This window comes from Crocodylus porosus, unplaced genomic scaffold (assembly GCF_001723895.1).
Source record: "Crocodylus porosus isolate Cpor-Errol unplaced genomic scaffold, CroPor_comp1, whole genome shotgun sequence".
NCBI lineage: Eukaryota > Metazoa > Chordata > Crocodylia > Crocodylidae > Crocodylus > Crocodylus porosus.
The window spans coordinates 8,001,170-8,011,802 of NW_017728918.1; the positions used below are offsets into that span (position 1 = coordinate 8,001,170).

The following is a 10,633-nucleotide window of genomic DNA, read 5'->3' on the forward strand; positions in this document are numbered from 1 at the left end:
TGGCGGTGCTCGGGGGAACAGGGACTCCCCCAGTGCCTGCTGGTCCCCCCTGACTAGTTTATAACAGGCCACAAGATCCCCCTCAGCCTTCTCTTTTGGAGGCTGAATGAAGCAGGATTGTTATAAAAGCCCACAACTGGAAACTTTAGACAGTTCACATTTTCCTTTTCATTATGACACAAAAGGAAGGACTATTCTTTAGTAGTGAGGGAGCACCCGTTTTGCCATTTTACTTGTATATTGCCTATATACTTTTTATATTTGCCAACTATTGTCTTTTCTTACTGTGCTGTTTTTAAGCCCACTAGCCCAGTGGTTCTCAACCTTTTTGGTACCAGGACCCATTTGTAAACATCAGCAGCCGGTCCTGACCCATTTCCCTTCACTCCCAACCCACTGCCCTCCACCCTACGTCCCAGTCCCCCAGTCTATGGGGTGCTGGTGCACCAAGCAGCCCCTTGCGTTTTTCTTCTTTAAACAAGAATCCTTTTTAAAGTTCATTCTCCACCCTTTCATATATTTTTGCAACCCACTTTTGGGTCGCGAGCCATGAGTTGAGAATCGCTGCTCTAGACTCAAGCAAGGGCCGTCCTTTCCCTCTTTTGGACAAGCACATTGTGGAGTCTACCATAAATAGATGGCGAGAGTTGGGGCGTCTGGGTTTTCTTCCCAGGTGTGCGGGTTTGGGCCAGCTCATTTAATATTCCTGTGCTCATTGTCCACTTTCTGAAATCGGCACAGCAACATTCATTCATGTTAAATGTTATAGGGATGTTTTCAGCTGGCTTCGAAAGTTTTTAGTAACTCCGTTTGCTGCAATGAAGGCATTCATATTCACCCTACTGGAAAATCTTGCTGTTCGTGTTAAGAACGTACTCAAAGATCCTGGGAGGGAGAGTGTCGAGGCGCAGTCTTGTTCCTAGTGAAAGGAGGAAGGTGCAGTAGTGAATTTGCTCAGAAAAGGCAGCCAGTTCACTGATGAACTCCTGAGGGTTTTCACTGTTTTTTTTGTTGATGACGTTATTGCATGTCCCTGGCTTCGCTTCTCCGTCCTTCTGGGGTCTTGGGTGTGGGGCGGTTTATTTTATTTTATTTTAAGTCACTTTACTCTGTGGGACAACAATTATATCATGAAGTATTTTCTTGTACCGCTGGCTTGTTGGAAATCTCTAAATCTTCACATTCCAATAATCTTGGTGCCAATGCAGACTTTAGTCATCTTCTCTTCCCGTTCTCCCTATGCAGTTATACCCATCCTTCATCCACCTGGATCACACACTAAGATCAACCTTTGCAGATGGATTTATAAATCCATTCCGTGAGTCTAACTCCCCATTCGCTCTTCCTGCTTTGCCTGAGAAGAGCCAGGGGACTTGCACAATAAAGAATTGCACATAAAACTGAATGGGATGGCCTGGAACTGGGCCTGGACAGGCAACACAGTGATGGAGGTACTTTAGAAAATTAATAATGGGTGGGTTGTGAACCATGCTGTGCCACTGTAACAGCCTACAGAGGAGAGCTCCAATTCAGCTGACGGATTAATTAACCTTATTTTAAAGCTAATTGGTTCAGTAGGCAGACATTCCCAAAGTGCAGACCAAGACTTTCTATGGAGCTTAAAAGATGCCTGGATTTTCCCTGTTAAACCAAAGCAGACACACAACACTGCCAACCCTCGCTGAGTGTGATTTCTAATTTCTGAAAGCGGGTGTAGCCGTTCTAGAAACGTGTGGGTGGGGAAGAGGACATTGAATAGGGGAGACGTGCTTCTTGGGTTTCCTACGCTCTCAAGTCATTGCAGTGTCAGTACATGCTTGCTTTACTGCAGCCTTCTTGCAAGGCAAAGTGATTTGCAAAGAAAGCAGTAGCAGCTTTTCAGGCACACAGGAAGGAAGAAATGAAGATAATGCATTCCTATAGGCTGGTGGGTTTTTATTCTTCATGCCTAGAAGCCGAGGCCTGAACTTTAACAGCAATATTTATAAATGAAATTAGTAGACAAATTGGTAATAGAGACATTGTTTCCATGATGCCTAGACTTCACAGGTAATTTTAAATTTATAGAGTTGTGTGGGAATTTTTCACTGGAAAATCATTCTGAAGGAAAGGAAAGTTTCTGCAAATTCTGCAATTTTCCACCCAAATCAAAATATTTCCTTCAATGGTTTGACAAAAATATGTTTTTCAATGTATCAAAAACATTGTGTTTCAGGTCATTTTTACAAAATGTTGCGTTTCATTTTCTTATTGGCCGATTGCCTCGCTGGACTATACACTTCTGTTCAGTATGGGGTCTCCCAGTGTGTTTGTCCAGAGAATTGGTCTTTTCAAGTACTAGAACTTCAGCTTCATGTTCAGAATAAAACTGAGCCCAAAATCACAAGATGGCATTTCCAAGTATAAATTTAAAACGGTATTTATTGCTTTGAAATAGAATGATCTTTCTCAATTACTACAACTTTAAAATACAATTTTTTTTAAAAATAGTGGACAGTCTTGGGCTGGCAAAGGATTGGATGGGCGGTCAGACCTAGTGGGTAGCCTTCATGCTTAATCTGTGTTATCCTGGAAGAAAGGCTTAGATTTAAAACAAGCAAAACAGCCACTGAATCCTCCAAGCAATTTATGAACAAATCTGAAAACTACTAAGCAGCCCGCTCTCAGTGGTGGGGTGTTATGGGAAACTTAGGGCTGCAATAACCAAGGTAGTTACAGCTCGGGGAGCATAACGTCCCCTTTCTCCCCTTCTTTTTTAGGCATTTCTTCCCTGTCTTGCTAGTCGGAGGTGGAGTCCAATTAAGGAGAAGGTCACGGTGCGGAAAAGTTTAAGATCCATTGTCCCAAACAATTTTTTCATTTGATACAGAGAATAGGGATCTCCAAGTCTAGTAACAGCAGCCCCTTTTTAAAGACAGATCCACTATTCCCCCCCCCGTACATTTTTTTGAACAGTTACTATTTTTTCTTTTGAAGACATTTTTTCCCCCCGATGTGTGTTTAAACAAGAGTTGATTCAGTCTTGACTGTAGCTAATTAAAACTGTGGCTGGCTGGCTGGCTTTTTTAAGAAAAAGGAAAAGTCTTACAGTGTGCTTTTTTGAAAATGCATAACAATTGGAAAAGTGCCAGGATTAACTGGTATGAACTTCTTCTGACTCTGACTTGCAAAGTATAGCTTGCGTGGGGTATCGGTGCCTCTTTGTGAAACGGTCCCAGATGGACCTCACTGGTGTGCAGGTGTTCCCGTGAGATTGCCAGGAGGGTTACCGTTACTTTCTAAAAATGTGAATTTAGTCCCTGCAGCTAGTCTCTTCGTTAATGTGGAGGGATGGGCAGAGCCCCTGAAAACAGTTCATTCAGATGACAAATGAATCCCGCTGAGTCTGGATATCAGCCTGGCAGCTCTGGAGACTGTAGTTCTCTGTCTCACCCAGTGAAATACAAACTAGACAAGAAAAGGGCACATTTCTCTTTGCTCAGAAGGGACTGTTAAGGACAAGAAAAGTGTTCACTAATGCTGTAGCCTGCCATCTGAGACTGAAAGTGGTTGGCAATTGCTGCAAGCCTGATATCTCCTAAATATCCTCAATAGGATTGCCTCGTGAGATGAGGTAGGGATATATGCGTGTGCATGCGTTCCTGTTCCCATCCTTTGATTGCTGCTCTCTGTTGCAATGCAGAAAACCTGGACCAGAGAAGGAGTATTCATAACAGCAGGGAATTGATTCTTTATGGGAGACTTTTAAAAAATTTTCTTATAAGAAACACTCGGACTTTCCTGTGTCGGGAAGGTGGTATGCAGACCAATTCATGCCACGTGGGCCAAACGGCCTTTTGATACAACCAGTTTTAGTTGCTACCCGAGTAGACTGGATTTGAATGGGAGAAGCTGGGGTGAATGATTCTGGGTCCTGGTGATCTCAAGGAGTCCAAACTTTTTATTCACTATGCAAGTACATTGAATTTTTACATCCTCCGCCTTTTCACAGGACAGCCTTGGTGGTAATAGCAAGACCGCCATGGTAGCAACCGTCAGCCCAGCAGCAGATAATTATGATGAGACGCTGTCCACGCTGAGATACGCAGATCGGGCCAAAAACATCGTTAACCATGCTGTGGTGAACGAAGATCCAAACGCCCGCATCATCCGGGAGCTCAGGGAGGAGGTGGAGAAACTCCGGGAGCAGCTCACCAAGGCAGAGGTACAGCTAACATGTAGTAGCCATAACCAGCCGCTTGCTGCACACTGCTGAAATGCTGTATAGCTGCTCGTCAGATCTCTCTTTAATTTTTATTTCTTTTTTTTTGGTCTGGGCTTGAAAAATTAGCATCCATAAGGAATTATTAGCTCATTATCTCCTGGGGAAAAATGGCAGGTTAAGGAATTATCTTTCATTTCTCTTCAACTTACCTTTTTTCTCCTCTTTTTTTTTGCATGCGGGTCTTTCTGAATAGTAGGCACACGGGTCTTTGTGCTTCTTTGTGAGGTCACCTTATTAGATCTGAGCTTACAGATCAAGAAGGAAGGCAGATGTACAGACACATGAAGGCCTCTGCTGTCTAGAGGTAGGGCTTTCACTAACCACACAGGAGTTCAGCGCCTTTGCAGCATTGCAAGTTGTAAATACAGCTGGAGAACTACTACTTGCCTCCCAGTTTTAAAATCTTTTAACAGTATTTTGTAGTAAATCATTTTCATCCTTCCAGCATTGCAGACCGGTATTCATGGTAATCTGGGCATCCTTCTGAGCTGCAGCATGGGGGGAGCCTGGTTTAATGTTTAAAGAATGAGGCCAAGATCAAGGGTAGATCTGGGTCCTGGTCCAGGTTTGCTATGGGAGTTGCAGCAATTATGACTTCAACCCAGTTATTTCTGTTTGCCACTGCAAAATGGAGGTACTGCTGCTTTCCTCACAGGGCCTCACTGCCTGAGGTTTTTAGAAATGACTAGTGTTGTCCAAGTGCCTCATTTTCAAACAGTTGAGCATGCTGAATATGCATGATATTGACTCCCTTAAGGTGTCTCAAGTTAGACAGCCAGAAATCAGTAATCCATCTGAAAACCACGACAATTTTTCAAGTGTTTCAAGAATTGTAAGTACTGGGTGTTTACTGTACAGTTTTGTCTTGATTTTATCTTTAGCTGATGGTTGATAGAGAGGGATTAATGCGAAAGTTGTGGAAGCTAGCTCTCTAGAGCAGGGGTGGGCAAGGATTTTGGCTGGAGGGCCGCTCAATGAGTTTTGGTGAGCTGGCAAGGGCCACAAGGGTAGTCCCACCCCTTGACTGGTGCCCTGCCCCCGGTCACCATCTTGGCACTGAAAGTCCCACCCCTAGCCTCTGATCTTTGCCATGTGAAGTCTCTCCCCTTGCCCCAGAAGTAGTCCTTTGGGGGGAGGTGCCATCTTGTAACTAGAAAAAAACAAATCATATGCTAAAAAAATCAAACATCTATTATAACTTTTTAATTTAATTTAAAAAAATATCTGTCATGATTTGTGTATGTTTGCATAGTGTGTATAGAGGTGATTGCATAGTAGCTCAAAATACAGTCTTACTCTTGTATATAGTGGCGGGGTTAAGAGGGTGTGGGGGGAGTGTGTGTGTGTGTGTGGTGGGGGATGTGGGTGTAGTGAGTGGGGTGCATGTGGGAGGTGGGGGTGTAGTGGGTGGGGGGTGTGGGAAGTGTGGTTGGGGTGTGTGGTGCAGCGAGTGGGGCCAGCCCTGCCTGGCCCCACAGCACACAGCTCCCCACGCTCCCACCCGAGTCCCCAGCCACATGTGGCAGCAGGGTGTGAGGCCAGTCCCGCCCGGCCCCACAGCCACAGCTCTCAAACTCCCACCCAAGTCCCCAGGTACACGTGGCGGCAGCATGCAGGGCCAGCCCCATTGCACTCCTGCCAAAGACCCTGGCCTCACACATTTTGGCGACCCCTGCTGCAGCATGATGAAGTCATAAATGATTATTCATTTCCCATGGGTTAAATCCCCACCCTTTCCATCCCAGTGGAATCGACCCAAAATCCAAAGCATTACACAGCTTGTAGCTAATAGACTGCACTTTAAAGGTAAAACATTACATTTGTTGTCTTGTTTCCCTTTGAGTTTGCTACCTTAGTAAGTGAGCTACTTGTCCTTACACAACTATGCAGAAGTAAAACTTAAAAAAACCAACCCAAAACCAGACTAAACAAAATGTTGAGTGACCCATTATGATGGTCATAAGAGTTGCGTGGTCAGAGGCTTGTATCTAAATTTAGAGCATGCAGTGTATCATTCCTTCTGGGCTCAGTATCCGTCCAAAAGTTGTGGCAATACAAAATCTGACCTTTTCCTTTTTTTCGTGGAAAAGTATGATACCAATCCTCCCTTTTAACTTGTCAGATAAAAAAAGGTTCTCAATGCCTTTTTAAAAAAAAAAATTAACTCCAAAATGTGGTGCTGGGTGACCCCCCATCATCAATCGGCAATTCTTTGCTGAACTGGAAAATCAAGCAAGCCGGCAATTCAAACTGGATGGCGACGCACCTGCTTTCTTAGGTCTGAATTTGATCCCCCTTGTCTGCAACATCTCTGTATTCTTTTCTTACAAATAGGCAGCGTTAGCATCTCTGGATGCAACAACAACCTAAAAAAGGTGGCTAATAATGCTTAGCACTAATCTCATGCACCTCAGCAAGCTAATCAGAAAAGCATCAGAACTGCTATGTGATCAGTATTATCCCCATTTTCCTGATGGCAAGACTGAAGTGTTAAGTGATTTGCCCAGTGTCGGAGCAAATCGGTAAACCAGTTTTTGAGCTTGAAAGCAGTCACAGTCCAGCCTCGTGGTCTATTTACCAGGTTGCACTGCTGCTGCTTAATCTATTCTTTATTCACACAAGGCATATTTGAGCTTTGTTCTGGAGGCAGCATTGACTTCACTTTCCTGTTTGCGTGTAGTTCATCCTCTTGGCTTAGGCCTGCGAATTTATTTCTTTTCTCTGAGGTATTTGAGAGAGCCTCCCTTCAAGCTTTACCTAGACAGATGATCAGTTGGGTTGTGTCAGGTTCCTAGAGTTGTATAAGTAATCAGGACTCATGGTAGAGGTGATATTTTTTTTTTAATAAACCCACTAGATTTTTGCACAAAAAAAATCTTCAATTGCTTTAACTTCTTTTTCTTTTCTTTTCTTTTCTTTTCTTTTTTGAAAAATCTAATTGGTCTAATAAAAGATATCACCTCTACCACGAGTTCTGATTCCTTTTGCCTGTAGACCCATATGGTTACAACCTGGATACCTAGACTTGTATAAAGCATGTTGAGAAAACTCATTCGGCCCATAGCACGTGCTCCATCTTGTGGTCAGATAGATCTGCAGTCTGTTTAGGGTTTGGTTTACCTAAGACTCTTCCTTGGCTGGAGCTTTGGATGGAGCAGTAAGGAAGGCCGTGTGATGGGGAATTAACTTGCATTGATCAGCTGACGTTATGTAAGCACCTAGAGACTAATGGTGCGTTTGTCGTGTAAATGGCAAATATACAAGGACAAACAATCTACCATAAAAAATATACTTACTGTTGAACAAAGTAAAGCAGGCACCTGGCACTGGGCAGGTAAGGTTCTTTGGGTAGATGTGATATCTTTTATTATACCAGCTAAATAGTTGGGGAAAAGTTCTTTGCAAGTTTTTGGACACGCACCCTTCCTCGGGCATTGGGAGACTCGGCTGCTCCTCAGAGCGTGTGCTTACCGAGATTACATGCAATAAACACCATTCTCTCCCAGTTCCAGGTGGCTAAAGGCGAAAATCCTGTTTGCTTGTCAGCAAAGTGTTTGGGTGAGAGTATATAGGCTCCTGTCAAAAAAAAGACCAATAAACTTGGGCTCTGATGATTTAACAAGAGGATGTGGCTCTAGCGTTAAGCATGTCGCTGGGATTATCCTGCCTCCATTGCTGCATGCTGTAAATGTAGGGACTAGTAATGGGAATACTTCAGCTGCTCAAATAGTTCATGTGGGGACAAGTGACCATAAGAGCCAAGAACTTGACCATGTTAAATGCTAATGTCCATGTTAATGGTTGCTGGGGTTTTAACCATGTTTTTGTGAGAGAGTTTCTTGAAGTGATGCCTGGCCAGCCCTATCAGTACCTTACAATTTTTCTAATTGTTTTAAATGAAGCTAGATGGACTTCTAGACCTGAGTAGATCAAGGTTCTTCGGGTAAATCTGATATCTTTTATCAGACCAACTCAAATAGTTGGAAAAATTCTTCTTGGCAAGCTTCCGGGTACAAACACGCTTCTTCAGGCAGAGGAAGTGTTGTAGACATGAGTATGACGCAGAAAGGGAGTTGCTGCATTTGCTCAAATCTAAGATGGCCCTGAATGTAAGATGACCCCATAATAATTAGATTCTATATATGGAAAACTTATACTCGTCCACGTATGAAACCTAATTATGGGAGGGTCATCTTTAATTTATTCCCCTACCACCATCACTGTAGGGGGGCAAGCAGTGTGAGGAGGTCAAGTGGCTTGTGCCTGCTCTCTTCCCCCCCTGCCCCCCCAGCCTCGGGCCCTGCCACCTATCTTCTGCTTTCCCCCCCACACACGCATCATTACTCCTTGTGGCAGACTCTGTTCCCCTTCTAGCCTGGAGAACTACAGGCTGGAGCCGTGCTTAGTCCCCCAGGCATGGAGCCAGAAATGTGGAGCAACAGTAAGAGGGGAGGGAGTGCGGTGGGGGGAGGGAGAAGAGGGGGAAGAAGCTGCAGGGAGAGATGGCAGGGTACAGAGACCGCAGGGTGAGGTAGGGGGCAGGTGGTAGTTGCTGCTACAACCCCAGGTAGGGGCTGGAGCCTGGGACACAGCAAGTACTTGCTGCCCCCCCCCCCCCACACACTTCATTGCAAGATAAGGGGCTTTTCCCTCTTTAAATGAAGGTGGGGGGCACCTCATCTTAGAATCAAGTAAATACGGTAATCTGGGCTGAGTTCATGGCAATTTTTAAACATAGATCTTAAAAAGAAGTTTTTCTGCTCTCATGTAAACCCTTTAATCTGGTCAATTCACCTTTATATATAGCATTGCATAAAAACACCTGCCCTTACTTGATTTGGTTAAGTATACCGAGGGAGATAAACACTCTGCAGTCAAGCATGGGGTTTTAAATTTCCTTTAGTGACCTGTCTGAAGTTGATTGGTCCTTTTATAGAGCAGACAAACCTAAATATTGATGTAAAGGAACTTAGTTTTTTCCATTTTTCCATTTGCAGGCTATGAAATCACCAGAACTCAAGGAGCGCTTGGAAGAATCTGAAAAACTGATCCAGGAAATGACTGTGACCTGGGAAGAGAAATTAAGAAAAACAGAGGAGATAGCACAGGTTTGCATTTCTGTGACAGCTGAGAAAAATACCCATCACTTCCTTTGGTTGTCACTTCATTATGGCTGTCAGGATAGTTCTCTGTATTTTGTGGGTAAATAGGCCAAGTTCATTGCCCTTTTTTACAGGGCTTCAGCTTAGTTCCTGGGATAGCTGGATGCATCACAGATTACTGCTCTGGAGACGATAATAAACCATCAGGCTTTATGCAAATTGAGAACTTGCTTTAAAAAAATATCCATGGATGAGAGGATTAAGAGGGATTTTATGCCCTTCAGACAGTGAAATTGACTGCGATTAGAAGTGGAGTGCGAGTGTATTAAATGCCGGGTTATGTGCTGAATGCCTCAAATAACGAAGACAGGGGCCATTCCGAATATTAAATCATGGACCTAGCCTTTTTTGTCCTTCCTATCAATTCAAAATCCTCTGTATGCCTTAATCCCCTCTATATCCTTGATATTTAGAGCCTTCAGCACATAACCATTAACAATACTTATGGTAAAATGTTCAAATCATCATGAATGTTGCGTAGCACTTTCCTTCCTGCCACTCGAATGTTGGTGTAAGCACTTGCACTCAAGGGAAGAGCGGGGAGCGATTAAACGCCGATGTATAGAGCATGATAAATGGTCATGAGACAATAGAGATAAGAGCCCTGTGTTACAAAGCATTTGTGTAGGTGACAGTAAGAAATGAGGTTAGCTTGTTGGTTGTGGCCTCAAAGACTTCCTGGATGGAATATTATTTTATCTTTATTTTTTCTCTCTTCTCTTTCAATCTTGACCTCTTGCAATGTTTATGGAGCCAGGAGCCTAATCACAGTTGAAGAAAAAAATAACATGGGCAGTGGAAGTATTAGAACTAGTGCTTGTGCCCTGCTAAGTTGAAAATGTTTGCTAGGCTTTCTCAGTTTTGGTCTTGTGATTTCTCTCCAAAGAAAAAGAGAAGTGTAAACTCCCAGTTATAGTAGTTTTATTAGAACATCTAGTGATTGTCCTGGCTTGCCAAATATAAATACATTCACAGCTGCTGCTTCTGATTTTTAAGATTAGGTTTTCTCTCAGGTCTGACAAAGCCACGCTGTGAGTTTATTTTTTGTAAATCGGTACTAAAATAAATGTTCATTTAATAATATAAAAAAATGCAAAGTGTAAGGAATGTTTACATTAGACTAACAAGCATCCCCAATTGTAACATTTTTTCTCACTCAGGAAAGCAGAAATTAGTTGTGTTGGTGGAGGTAATAGTAACACCCCCC

General features: G+C 43.4%; 1 protein-coding gene across 1 annotated transcript in view; it reads left to right on the plus strand.

Annotated features, from left to right (window-relative positions):
• KIF13B (kinesin family member 13B) overlaps positions 1-10,633 on the plus strand; it is a 174,479-nt gene that overhangs the window by 85,582 nt on the left and 78,264 nt on the right. Inside the window, exons 11-12 of the mRNA XM_019537197.1 lie at positions 3,992-4,204; positions 9,262-9,372. Coding sequence (XP_019392742.1) covers positions 3,992-4,204; positions 9,262-9,372 — 324 coding nt within the window. The remainder of the gene's footprint in view (positions 1-3,991; positions 4,205-9,261; positions 9,373-10,633) is intronic.